The sequence below is a fragment of the Dryobates pubescens genome, chromosome 39 (genome assembly GCF_014839835.1).
Source record: "Dryobates pubescens isolate bDryPub1 chromosome 39, bDryPub1.pri, whole genome shotgun sequence".
NCBI lineage: Eukaryota > Metazoa > Chordata > Aves > Piciformes > Picidae > Dryobates > Dryobates pubescens.
Window position 1 is genome coordinate 784,642 of NC_071650.1, and position 14,142 is coordinate 798,783.

The 14,142-nt window shown below is 48.0% G+C and overlaps 1 protein-coding gene across 12 annotated transcripts in view; it reads right to left on the reverse strand.

Annotated features, from left to right (window-relative positions):
• Positions 1-378: 378 nt before the first annotated feature.
• Positions 379-14,142, reverse strand: part of EHBP1 (EH domain binding protein 1) — a 186,912-nt gene continuing 173,148 nt past the window's right edge. For all 12 annotated transcript variants that reach the window (XM_054177263.1, XM_054177262.1, XM_054177258.1 and 9 more), the window contains 4 exons: positions 9,537-9,636; positions 8,339-8,412; positions 661-775; positions 379-491 (listed from right to left, as the gene is read on the reverse strand). In XM_054177263.1, coding sequence (XP_054033238.1) covers positions 401-491; positions 661-775; positions 8,339-8,412; positions 9,537-9,636 — 380 coding nt within the window. In that variant the 3' untranslated portion in view covers positions 379-400. The remainder of the gene's footprint in view (positions 492-660; positions 776-8,338; positions 8,413-9,536; positions 9,637-14,142) is intronic.

The following is a 14,142-nucleotide window of genomic DNA, read 5'->3' on the forward strand; positions in this document are numbered from 1 at the left end:
AAACTCAGCCCTCCTCCAGCTACAGAAACCAGGACAAACTTTAATTTCTTCTGCTCCTGACGTCCATCTCTCTCTCGAGCATCACCCCGAGGTCTCGGCGACTCCATTTCGAAGCCTTCCCGCAGGAGCGCTGAGCCCACAAGGAAAACCGTGGGACACGCGAGGTTGCTTGAATGGAAATCAAAACAGAAACAACGGAGCGGGGCCCGGTGTAGCCTAGATCTGGGCTAAGAAAACGGGGGGGGTGGGGGAAAAGTTTACATTTCTTTTTCTTTTTTAAACTTTTTTTTCCTTTTCTTTCCTTTTTTTTTTTTCCTTTTCTCCAGTCCTCATATCGGCAGTTTAAAAACATTAAGAAAAGAGCCGCGCTGAGATTTTGCCAGGGCCGCGGGAAGGCCGCTCACTGGAGGACACATTTTTCTTCCTTCTTGGCCATCTTGCCTTTGTTTTGCTCGAGGGTCCTCTCCAAATGCTCATCCTCTTCCTCGGCCCTGCGGAGAGAGGCGGCGGGAGGTGCGGTGAGGGGGCTGCGCACAGCCGCGCTCGGGACCCCCGCTCCTCCCCCGGAAAATTTGGGCCAAACCCACGGGTGCCGAGGCAGCTCGGCGGGGCTACCCCCCCCCCCCCACCCCCTACTACCACCCCCTTCACCCGACTCACTGCTTCTCCTGGGCGTCCAGGTCCCTGACCAGCGCGTCCCGTTTGTTAACGAGAATAACGAGTTCGTCCAGCAGAAGCTGCTCCCGCCTCTTCTGCGCCTCAGTCTTCTGCCAGTCTGCCAGGGGAGAAAAAAAACAAACAAAAACACCGCTGAGAACGCCGTGGCCGACACCACCGGGCCGTGGCGGGCATCACCGCACCGCAACCGGCACCACCGAGCCGTGGTGGTGGTGGTGCTGCTGCTGCCGGGCCGCCGCGGCCGGCTCCCGGGGCCGCTGCTGCGACGGGGAGATCGGTACAACCCGGCCTGGCCCGGTACGGCACAGCCCGGCTTGGTGCACCCCAGGACAAGCGCAGCCACCTGGCCGAGGGGAGTTCAGCAGCAACTTTGGGGTCATTTGGTTGTTTGTTTGGGTTTATTTATTTATTTTTTAATTATCGAGGGTTTTTTGTTTGTTTGTTTATTTGGGGTTTGGGGTTTTTGTTTGTTTGGGTTTGGTTCTTTTTTCTGTGGCGTTTTTGGTGTTTTTTTTTTTTCCCCTCTGGTGTTATTTTGAGTTTTTTGGTTGTGGTTGGGGTTTTTTTTTTTGTATTTTTTTTTAGAACTGTGTTTCCTGGATGGGCTGCGACATCACCAACCAAGTTCCTCCTCCTAAGAGGAAAGCCTCTTTCCCTGCAACCCGGCGCTCCTCTCCTTTGCTAATTCCTCTCTTGCTCCTAGCAGCTGGAGGAATCTCACACTGGGCACCACCATATGCTTCGTAGCAACTTTAAAAGCAGGTAGCAGTTAATTAGCATTTCACACCCCCCCCACCCCCCCGCTTTTGAAGTAAAAATACACTTGCTACAGAGTATCGTGGGACTCCTTCGCCCCGCCGCTGGTAGGTACCGGAGGACGGGGCCGCCTCGCTTTTCCCAAAAGGATTTCTCCCCGCCCGGCCCCGCACATCGCAGCCCCCCGGGGCCACCCCGCAGCCTCCGGGCTCTCCAGCCAGCCCGTAAGGGCTTGTTGCTGTCACTCAAGCCCCAGCCTTCCCCGCCTCCCTCATTAAGAAGGTAAACAATGAAAAGCAGGAGCGGTAGATGATGAGGGAAGATAGCAGGGCAAATGAGGAGCAGGAGGGAAAGAGGACACCGGCTCCAAAAAAGTAACAACCGAGAGACCCATAGAGTCATAGAATTGTTTTGGTTCGAAAAGACCTTTAAGATCATCCGGTCCAACCATCAAAGAAGAACCGTCAAGAAACCCCACCGGGAGAAGCCATCGCCACCGGCCTGACGGCGTCCTCCTCCTCCTCCTCCTCCCGAAGGGAAGCGAGGGTGCCAGTCCTTTTGGCTTTCTCCCCGTGCTCTCCATTGCCCTGGGCGATCATGTTAAAAACTCACATGGCTGGTGCTTATTCAGATAACCCGAACAATGCTCACCACCCGTTACCATGTGAATCTTCACAAACCCCGCAAGAATGCAGTGGTTCAAATCCCCCTGACCCCCCTCCAAAGCCGAATTTATTCAAGACGGCGAACCGCTCAGAAGCTTGATGAAAGCGAGCGGTGCTGGAGGGAATTCGGCCTTGTATTTACAAATTAAAAATTAGATGCATCATCATGCAATAAAGGTTGGGAGAGCGGCAGGACGGCAGGAATGCGCAGCCGCTTCCCTCACGCCCTTGCCGTCCTTCGGCCTGGGCCCACGAGTGCACGCAGGGAGAGCCCACGCCGACACGTGTCCGTGTGCGGGCACACTCGGCAGAGAGGGGACGTGCACGGCGCCGGCTGGCCAGCGGCAAGGCGTTTGGTGCCGTGGCACCAGGGTCTTCCCAAAGCCTTGCTCTGGCAGGGCACTGCCAAAACTTCCCAGGAGTTTTTGTTTTTCTAGTTACTTTTCTTTTTCTCCTCCTTTTTCTTTTCCCTTTTCTCTTTCTTCTCCTTTTTCTCTGCTTTTTCCTCTCCGTTTTTCCCCCTTTTCTCCTCATTTCCCCATTTTCTCCCCCTCCCCTTTTTCTTTTCCTTTTAAATCTATTTTCTTGTTATTTTCATTTTCTCTTTTCGTCTTTCTCCTTCTCGTGCTTTTCCATTTCCTTGGCCGCCTCCTTTTCCTTTTTCTCCTTTTCTTTCTTTATTTCTTTAATTTTTCTTTTTTCTTCTCCTTTTCCATCTTCTTTTTCTTCCTCAAATCTGTTCATTTCCCCTCCACTGTGGCTAAGGAAATAATTTTCCAGGTGTACACAGATTAGAATTGAAGCCACCAGCCAAAATTCCTGGCAATTCGGGCCATCTCTCCTGCGACAAAGCTGCTTTAATCTGGGCAGCAGCCTTTTAGGTGGTAATTCTCAGGGCGATCTCTCCATTTCCACCGCTGCTCGCCCTTCCGATCACTCTGGGGGAAGGCCCCCTCAGTTCCCCTCGTCTCAGACGCGCCGCGCTGCAGCTCTGCGAGCCGGAGCCCCCCCAGCCCGCAGGCTTTTGCCCGCAGAGATGAAGCCCTTGCGGGCGCGACGTGATGGCGGCGTGGCCAGCCCGCCGGGCCAAAGTCAGCTGCGGGGAGCAGGAGAGGGACGCAGCGGAGAATGGGATGGCTGCTTGCTCCCCAACTTTCAGCTTCACTTTCCCCTGGCTTCTGCCGGTCCTTGCGCTGCGGCTCGGGCTGCCCGGCACCTTGGGGCACGGGGAGCTGCAGAGGAAAATGGACCTCAACTCCGCCGTTTTTCTCCCTGGACTCGAGTCGATGGCTTCATAATTTTGACGTTTTTCACTCTGTTGAAAAATTCTTCATTTTTTTTTTCCCTCCCCAAACCTTTTCCGTGTTCTTTTTGGTTGTTTGCTTCTCTGCTTTCAGCAGCAATTTCGGCTTTTGAAACGGCAAACCTCAGTCAAAACATTTCGGTCCGGGTTTTGCTCACTTCTTCACCGCTCTTTTTCTCCTTCGAGTTCCTTTTCTAAGAGGTTTCCTAAGTTGTTTTGGTTTTTTTTTTTCTATTTATTTTTTTTCCCCTAGGGTTTTTCTGTTACCCCATCCTGTAGCCCTTGTGGGGTAAATAACATCATGTTAGGACTTTGTGGAACAAGAACTGGTTGGTTTGGGGTATTTTTGTTGTTGTTGTTGTTACTTATTTGGGGGTTTGGTTTGGGTTGTTTTTAAAACGGTTTGGTTTGGTTTCTGCACTGATTTAACATAGGCCACAGGGAAAAAAAAACCACCAACAAAACCCAAACCCTTGCTGCTGGAAATATTCCCTTGCATTTTTGTTTCCTCTCAACCAGGAGTCTGACTCTTCCCCCTCTCCTGCCCCTCCCCGGCCCCCCCAAAAAAATAGTAGCAAGCAGCAGCTGATTAAAAGAGGACCGTGGGCAAGTATTTAAACAACATTTTGCCTGTGATCAAGGTTGCAGTTTTGGTTTACCCAACAGAATGCTGCAGCTTCAGGAGCGTCCCTAGGTTTAAGGAAGGAAAAAAAAAAACCACCCAGGCAACTCTGTTCAAGTTGGATTCCTACCTGTTGTGCCTTTAAAGCCAGGATTACCTCTAACACCTGTCACACAGAGTTCCCCAGGCTGACCGCGGCTCCGGGAAGCTACACTATGGGCTGTGATTAATTTGAAGATTTCAGAATAATACTGTTCTAAAAAGCTGTGCTCAGGACAAAAATAGGATTAAGCTCCGAGGCTGTGCATGAGCTAAAAGTGTTGAAAGCTGAAGTCCCTGTGCCACCGCCGGCGACGGGCAGTTCGGAACGACAGACTTGGCTAAATTCACGTTAAAAGTAGAAATGTTTTCAATCATTCGTCTTCATTGACTTCCTATTGTCTTTTTTTAACCACCCCCCACCCCCCCCCCGCCTTCACCTCACCTCCCCACCCCCTCCCACTGCTTAAACTGATAATTACTTGGAGCAAAGAGGCAGCCGGTTCCCATAGAAATGCTTTAATAGAAATGGTGGAAAGTTCTTGTAGTAAAACCTTCAGCCTCGCCACTATAATAAATAAGCCTGGCACTTTGATGAAAATTAACACTAGTTTTGTAAAGAGCACATTGGGGGATTGCAGTCAGGTCTTATCTTTAGTTCCAGTCAACTAGCAATCCTGAAAGAGTTTGCATCATCATCAGAGCAGGCCATTTGATAGGATTCTGCCGCTGAACCTAATCAATCTATGGAATACTGTGGCTGCGCGGTGTAACAAAGCTAAAATAGATTTACAAATGGGGTTTTAGAGGATAAGCTCCTCCACAGGATTACATATTGATTTTAAATATAAAAAGCTTATCATATAAACCATAACTACAAAAATAGTGAACCTATGCATAAATCCTTTTAGAAGAGCACCCACTTCAAACTATAAGCCAAGAATAAATCAAGATGTACAAAATCCGAAAGAGGATCCATTTCTCGGGCAGAAAATGAACACGCCACCCCCAAGGTGTGCAAAAATGAACTTATCTTTTCTGAGGAGGCATTAAATCTTGAAAGAGAAAAGAGAGGGGGGGGGGAAAAAAAATCCCAACACACCCAAACAAACAGAAAGGAGAGGGCAGGTAGCTGAAAGTAAAGCGTCCTGCCACTCGGCCACGGCAAAAATCAGGCTCTCGAATGCGGCACCTTGTTTAGGTGAGCTCCCAAACTGCCAGCCAGCCAAAACGCCTTCCCCACCTGCACAGGGTGAAACAAACCCTGGGAACCTCCATTTGCTTTGGACACTTAGGCTGGGATTTGCAGGTCTTAGTCGAAGTGCTCCCAGCAGTGGGAAAGAAGGGGAACACTTTCCAGCTGGTTGTTAACTCTCTGCCTTATCTCCCCGGCTAAATGAGGTGGGGGGCAGAAAAAAAGAATAAAAAGAAAGCATGCCTTTTCCCCCCCCCCCACTCCCTGGCTCATTCTTGTGTTCCCCGTGAAGAGCCACCACACTCCAAAAGGCCATTCAGCTGGCCATGCCTCCATTTTAGCTGCTGGCTAAGGGGACACCATCTCCACATCGCTGAGCACTCAGCACCTCCAGACGCCAGCGCTGCCCGCACGCTGCCTGCGCGGGCAGGGCAGGCCGGCCGCCAAGAAACTGCCTTTATCTACCATCAGCAGGCTGCTACCTTCGGCAAGGCTCTTTTCCAACACCACCCCTCACCCCCTTTTTTTTTTTTTTCCTCCTTTCTCCCCCCTGTCATCAACCAGCTAAGTAAATCAGTTGATAGATTTTTAAACAGCACAGTCACGCGTGGAAGACTTAGAGCAATTTACCACAACACTAATTAGCACCTTTCAAAGACTTTTCTCTTTAAGTTCCAGTTTGGGCTGTTGCATTCTGCCTTTCTCATAGGCAAACAAACCAGGCTTGTCCTCTTAATATAGATCACAGTGTCGTGGGTTTTTTTCCTGCTTGTGTATTTCAGGTTGGGTATTGGTGCTGGTAAAGGTGAGACCTGTCTGTTCAGCTCCTTCATGGAGTCCAAGTGCTCATGTTATATATATATACATATATATATATATACACATACATATATATATATACACATATATATGATATATATAGATAGATATGATTTATTTATTCATGATTTATTTCTTTCCTCTTGTATTTCAGGTTGGGAATCGGCGCTGGTCTTTTCAATTCCTTCATGGAGCCCAACTACTTATCAGCAATCAGCTAAATGGCCTCGGAGCAGACAGCACCGGGCTGTTGGGGCAGCCCCCGGGCTGTCTGGGCAGCCCCTGCTTCTTCAGGGCAATCACATTCATCACAAGTGGTGTGGTTTTCCTGCTGCTGCCCCCCAAAAAAGTGCATCCTTGCACCCCAGCCCGTGTCGGACACGGGGCTGATGCACACACGGGAGGGTGAGCTGCCACAAATGTGTCTTTGGGGGTTTCTTGGGACAGTTTCTCCCTTTATATGCTTTTTAAGGTAAAAGCAGATAGGTCCTGAAAGTTCTAGCAGAATAATAATTAATCATCATCATCATCTTAATCTTACAGAGGGTTAAAATGCTAAAGGAGGCCTTTGTTGTATAAATAAACAAGTAAATTAATAAATCAACCCACAAACCAACCACCACAATTCTCCAGCACTTACGTTTTCTCCTTAAATCCCTATTTACCACATCAACATTGGGAAAACAAAACAAAACACCACAAAAAACCCCACCAACCAAACCACAAAAAAAAAACCAACCCCAAACCAAAACCAAAAGATAGAGAGAGAGAGAGAAAAGGACTTCTGGAATCCCTCTCTCAACTTACAGAAAGAAAAATGGACAGATTTTTGTTCAGGTCAGTGTGATGGTTGTTGGACATTCAAAGGTTGCTGCTGGGATGTTCCAAGACAGCAATATATAAAAGAGGCAATTAAAGAGTGCAACATGGGATTTAAATCCAGCCTCTCCGAGCTCCTCTCTGGTTTTGGAGTATTTAATTCTGAATGTTTCATTAGTAGGATTCCCAATTAATCTCTGCAGAAAGCTGTGGATATATTTATGGCTCCAATTCACCCAAGAAGAGAATCATAGAATCATTTTGGTTGGAAAAGACCTTCAAGATCATCAAGGCCAACCATTACCCACCTCCACCAATACAGGGAGTTAAGTCTTATGCAAAATGAAAACCCCCAAAACAATCACCCCTCCCCCCCCCCCACATATATAACCACAGAGGGAGGGAGATGAAAAAGCTACCTGAAACCTGCTGCTTTCTTCCTACAAACTTGTGCTCCCAGTCAAGTCTTCAAACTAATTAGAATTGATTTATTATGGATCAGGTACCTTATCAGGTGAAGAAAGAAATTACCATGGACAGTCAAAGGGTTGAGAGGTCAATACGGAATAGCAAAATCAATTTGCATTGATTAGACAAAAGGTCCATTTTACAGAGCCCAAAGGATTAACTTTTAAGCAAACATCTTTGAACTGTAAGGCAGCATTTTGTGCCTGAGAGCTGCCAGCGCCGCGGCATTAGAAAACACTTAAGATATTTAAATAAGAAAATAATGCAAGCAATGGTTTTTAAGCTGGCTGGATGTTTATTTTTGATTCTGAATCATCCCCAGGATTACTGTACAATCCACCTGAAAGCCCCACGGAAAGGAGGCGATTGTTTCGCTTATCCCCAGCGTCAATCTTCCCGGGGGTAGCGCTCAGGTGGGGTGGCTGCGCCCCGGGGAGCTGAGCGGCGCGGAGCATCGCGCTGATCCCGGCGGCACTCGCCAGCCAACGCTCCCTTGCCAAAGGGGGCTTTCACCACCCATCTGAACACACTTCGGGTTTTTTTTCCTTCCCCCCCACCTCCTGTGAGATACTGTTGTAAACCAGTCCCGAAATAAAAGAAGGAGGCCCCCTTCTGTGGGTCACCCCTTCCATTGGATGGGGCAGGGAAAGCCGGGGAGAGCCTTACTGCCACAAAAAGTAACAAACCCTGGGCAAATATTTACCTCCTCAACACTCTGTTTCCAAAGCTTCTTCCACGGAGACTATTTCTTTGTGCCGTACCTCAGACATTGTTTTTGATTGTTTGTTTGGGTTTTTTTCCCCCAATAGAACTTAAGAATGGGATGGCAGCCCCAGGTGTTTGCCGTGTGCTACCACTTGAAATGCTGTGTTAATTGGCCGTGATTGTCGGCGTTCATTTCTAACAGAGAAGCCTCCACCTTTGGCGTTTACAGACAGCGCTTGCCTTGCCTTGGTGCCCAGCACTGCTCTTACCTTCGATAGCCAGCATGGCTCTCAGCTCCCGGTTCAGCAGCTCGTAGCGCCGTTCCAGGTCATGTTCTTTTTCCCTAGGCAAGTTGCAAAAGTTCATCAATATGTTAATTACTAAATCATTAAACGCTTAAAAGAACCTTTAACTTACATTGATTTTAGGACTCGGGAACTGACTTTTCTCTGGAACTTTAAGCCACTCCAAACAAATGATACACAAACTTCCAACCTGGCTCAGGGGGCACATTCAGCCACAGGGCTGACACCTCTGCAACACCAGCTTTCACCCCAGCACCGCCACTCTGTGCTCCTACAGGACACAATGATTTCATATCCACCCTTGGAGCAGCAGCTGTGGAGTGTCCTAAGTATAAAACATTTCCCCAGATCCCATGAAAGACTTCCAGCCTCAGCCCATGCACCCAGAGAGCATGGCACTGGAGTTATTATCCTGTGTGCATTCCACCCTAATGAATAACGAAAATATTAGTTTGATATTTTGAAGGTAGAATCTTCTGTCGAGTTCAGGCAGGGTAGGAAATTCGGGAGGACAGGCTCTTCCCAGGGAAGTATGCAGGCATCTACACTAGGTGGCATTACTGAAAGAAATATAATCCAGCTGAAAGCAGCTGGAGAAGAAGCACAGAGGGCAGAATGGCTCTAAAAGCCAGCAGCCCCTCCTCCCTTCCTTGCCAGTGCCAGTTTGAAAACGAGTTGCTGTGTCCTTCCTTTGCAGTGCTGGTGGCATCACTGCCCTGGGACCAAGCCTATAACCTCCTCCCGGCAGCCTGGTGCCGCAGAACCAGTGATGGCCTCTGCTAAGAACTGGGTGGCAGCTGGGGTTTTGCTCTCTCTCTGAACAGTCCTCACCTGGCACATCTGAGGCACAATCCAGACTACTTCTAAAATGTAATTTTGTTTTACTGTTGGGCCTCTGAGAAATGTAACTGTGCTTACTATTGCTTTCGTGATTCCTTTCTTGTTTTCATAGCCCTGGCTAATCTGGTGCCACTGGACACTTCTGAACCAGGAGGAAAACCAAGTTACCAGAGGTGTTCCACAAAACATCCACGCTCCTGACTTTTGAGGGAGGGTTTCTGAAGTCCAGTGGGAAGAGAGCACAGAGGTTTTGCATCTGTCTGACGTGTGAGGGCTGCGGCAAGTCACCCTGTTGCAAACACCTGTGTGCATCCATACTTACAGCAGGGAGAGCTGATTCATCCGTCTTATTAAGGCATTCTTCTTGTTAACCAGCATGAACCACTCCTGCATCATAGCTTCTTCTTCTTCCGTGTTCCTTCCTGCAAGCCAAAGAATTCCATGACTTAGGAGGCATGTCACAAACTGTTTCATCTCAGGGTTTTGGAGCATCAGCCCTCTGATGAGACTCAGCATTACCAGGGGTACTCTCAAATGGGGAACCTGCCACATGGCTACGGGTCCTGCTGCCCAGTCCTGCCTGCTCCACAAACAAACCTTTGCAAACAGCGTTCCTTGTCACGCTGGTGCCCTGACCTAAATAAGCACCTTTTAAAAAGTCCATTGTCTCTTACATGTACCCAAAAGAACTACACTGTTGTGATGTTCTCAGTGGAAAAAACCCAACAAAACAATCCAACTTGCTGCTAAGAGACCTCTGCTTGTCATGGGCTTCCAAACACAAGAACAATCCTTGTGGGCAAGATCTGCTCCACCTGTCAAAACCTAACACAGTTGGGATGACTTGGTAGGGACCAAATTAGCTGCACAGAAGATGGGAAACCTGAAGCCTTGGTCAAGATGCAGGCACCCACTCAGGTTTTCTGAGAAGGATGAGCTGGAAAGAACTCCTCTCTTCATCTGGCAATCAAAGGGAGCATCTACACCAGCAGGAAGCATTTTGGGGCCCAGGTACCTAAGGGTCCCTGTGTCCACATGGCAGCACTATGCTCTACCAGGCTCTGTAAGACTCTGTGTTACCACCTCTGCACCAGCAGGCGACAAGCATCCAGAAGGCTCCAGACTGTCCCTTCCACATAGCAGGGTCAGTCAGCCAAATTCCACTCTCTTTGAGCTCAGGGACTAGGAGAAACCTCATCAAAGTCCTTTGTGGCCTCTGCACCTCTGCATTGGCCTCTGCACCTCGGTGCTGGCCTCTGCACCTCTGCGGTGTCCTGCCAATCTCATCTCTCAAGCTGAGCTGAGAAGCAAAGACTCTACAGTCCTCACTGAAGTATGAAACTCACCAGTTTCTTACAGCTAGTAGTCACCTGGGAACAGACCTGGAATAATGTCAAAGGAGGATGAGCTGAGTATGAATTCTGAGTACTTCTCCCAGCTTTGACACCAGATCTCCACACTGGAGCTCCAGCTGTGTAGGAGGAGGACCATTGCCTGTGCTCATTCTGCAAGGGTGCTAGCAGTGAATTCTTTGATGCTTGGAGAGGGTTTTGAAACCTCTGATGTACACTTGGGGAAGAGACCTTCAACAGTGGGGTCCCTAGTTGCAGAGAAACTATTTCTCCAGCACCTGAAGCTGGAAAGACACCAGAAAAAATATTGTTGTGTTCTAAAAGAAAGCTTTCAATTTCTGGACGGGAGCGTTTGAAATGCTTGCATGTACGTGCCCGCCATGTGCACGTTCACACCCCAACGCCACGGGGGTGTGCAAGCCCAGATCTGCATGCAGAACCACCTCCTCACCCTGCTGTGACCCTGCTGTGTGCAAGGGAAGGTCACCAGCCTTCTCCAAACCATTCGATTCCCCTCGCCTTGGTGCACCCACGTGAGGGAAGCAAAAGCAGATGAAGAGTGAAGCGGTCAGAGCAGAGCTGGAAGAAAAAGTTACACCAAGCACTCCTTTCTGATGTGAGACACCTCCCATATCCACTTCTCACCCTGGGAAGCTCCTGGGTGGTGAAACTGTTCCTGGGAGTGATTTGCTATGAAACTGATGGGAAGGAGAGAGCATCCTAAAGTAGTCGCCCTGCAGCCTATTTCCAAGCAGAAGCAGCAGGGCCCCAGCTCCTGGGCGATGGAGAAAGAAATTCGTCACACAGAAATGCTCTACTCCAAGACCTTCAGTTTCTGGTTTAGTGCAGGAAATGTTAGGCCATGGCATTCACAATAAGCAGTTCTGAACTCCCTGGAAGAAGATGAGAACTTTGAGGCACACTTGGCTGTTAAAGCTACAGATCAAAAGCCTTGCAGGAGTGGTCCATCTAAGAGTCTGCTTTTAGAAGCAGGGGAATCAATATTAGCAACCTTGCAATGAAATGTACCAAGTGGTTCAAATTTATTTGGGGTAGAGGGAAAGCAAAGGAGAACAGATTGCCTCTGTTATTCCTGCAAAAGGACCAGTCTATCCTGAGATGCATCACACTCACAGAATTGTTCCAGTTAGAAAAGCCCTCCAAGATCATCCAGTTCAACCTTCAACCTGACACCACCATGGCCATTAAACCATGGCCTTAGGTACCGCGGCCACACATTTCCTGAACACCTCCAGGGATGGGGACTCCACCACCTCCCTAGACAGCCTGTTCCAGTGCTTGACCACTCTTGCAGCAAAGAATATAATACCCAACCTAAACCTACCATGGTGCAACTTGAGGCCTTTTCCTATTGTTCCATCACCTGATACTAGGGAGAAGAGACCAACTCCCACCTCACTGCAACCTTCTTTCTGGGAGTTGTTGCCACCTTGCCACACCGCTGGCAACAAGAAGTTCTCACAGCCAGATGTGCGTGGCTATAGCAACATTTAACTCCACTTAGGAGACTACATTTGCTGGGTTTGGAGCAGTCTGGGCTCTGTGGCTAAAAGATGCTGTTGTAAATGCAAGCTCTTGCTGCATTCCATGTTGCAAGCCCTGAAAAAGAAACGGGAGGCAAACTTTCCGAAGGAGCTGGACCGGGTGGTGGAGCTGAACTTGAATTTCATGCTGTGCAGTCTCAAGGCAAGGACACGAAGACAGAAACTTCTTTCTCTGAATGCATTCCTGCCTAACAAAGTTGGGTTGCAACACAGAAGGAGCAGAGCTGTAGGTAAAGCTTGGAGCTGTCAAGTCGGATCTGAACAGGTGTCTGTTTAGCTCTTTCCAGGCTTGACGCCGAAGCCCACGCAACGTCCCCGGCGCAGGCTGGTTTAAAAGTGAGTTAACAAAGTCTTGATTGTTTTGTTGCAGGTTTCTTTCTCTTTTTTTTTTTACCCCCCCCCTTTTCCCTCCCCCAGAATTTTTAATCTGTTTTTGTATTCACTTTGCAGCCATGTGATGCCCTGACACCGGTCATGTGATATCGGCTGCGATAGGCACAAATCCCTGGGCAGCAACAAAAGAAGAAAGAAGGGGGGGGGGTGGGGTGGGGGGGTGGAAAAAGAAAAAGCTGAGAAAAAGCTTGCAATTTGGAAAAAGGCCAATTGTACCCTGGCAGAGGCCTTTTTTGATCAGTGAAATGCCACATGTGTGCAATATTAATAGCAGCTGATGCTGATATTTCAGTTGTTGACCGTCAGCTTTGTGAATTCTTGCGCAGGGAGCTGAAAAGAGAGAGCAGACTCTTCCCAGGCAAGCAAAACCAAGATGAACTCCCAGATCTAAGAAACTGAAATAACTCTTTTCAGCAAACACACTGCCAGGAGCACATTACTTTTTTCTTTTTTTTTTTCTTTCCCTCTTCTTCCTTTTTCCCTTTTGTATTTTGGTTTTTTTTTTGTGTGAGGGTTGGGGTTTTTTTTTTTCCCTCCCCCCCCCGGCCCCGTTCGGTGGAAGGATGCACACGAAACGCTTCGACAAAGCGAAAGTAACGGTGGTCACTACGAAGGCTAAGCTCCTGTTCACAGTTTATACATATCAACACATAAATAAATAAATGGGGAGGGGTGGGGTGGGGGTGGGGGGAAAGCCTTTCCTCAACACAATTTCACCCTGTAACACCCCTGCTGCTGTGTTGGGGGGGGTGGGGGGTGTGGGTTGTTTCCGCCTTGCAAGCGGTAAAAGGCACAATGTTGGAAGTGGCTCGCTTACAAAACGCCCGAAAAAATTAGGACTTGGGGGAAAAAAAATCTCTTAACTAAATAAATACTGCTGTACAGGTTATTGAAATGAAGAGAAGGAGAAAAAAAAAGAAATAAAAATCCAAACCCAAACGAATCCAATGTGTGCAACCTCCTTATCTGAGGAGGAAAAATCTGTCCGCACCCCCATAAATTGGCGTTTCTCCCCCTCCCGCCATACGCGCGTTACGCTATTGTCTGAGATGAAAAACAACAACAACAACAACAACAACAAACCCCTTTCAAAGCTAGTAAGTTGGACCATTACAAATTAATCCTGACTTTAATAACTGGTTAAAGACCCCTTCAGCTTTATAAGTAACAAAAAATATGAAAGCCTGTGATCTCAGCGAGCTTTTCTCATTTCTCCTCTAACCATTTGTTATTTAATCCAATACTAGTAATCCAATTTGTCCACCAGACTTTTAAAGGGCAGAATGCAACTTCCCCAGCTTAGACACTTTTCAAAGTACAATATATTTTTCAAATGAATGCTGGATGTTTCATTTATTTTTTTTTTTTTTTCCTTTCTTTTCCCCCAACTGTTCCTAGCTCCTAATGTATGAGGGAAGGGGGAAAGAGAAAAAAAAAGAAGGAAGAAAAAGAACAAGATGAACATTGTTCGTCCTGATTAAGTAAGAGCTCATTAAAGAGCTGTCAGTGCCGTACTTTGAATATGCATGAAGCATATAATCAGATCTAGTACCGTCACTAGAGGAGAATACGGTAAGTACAAAGGATTGATTTAATTACTTAGAGTGGGCTGTGGTGG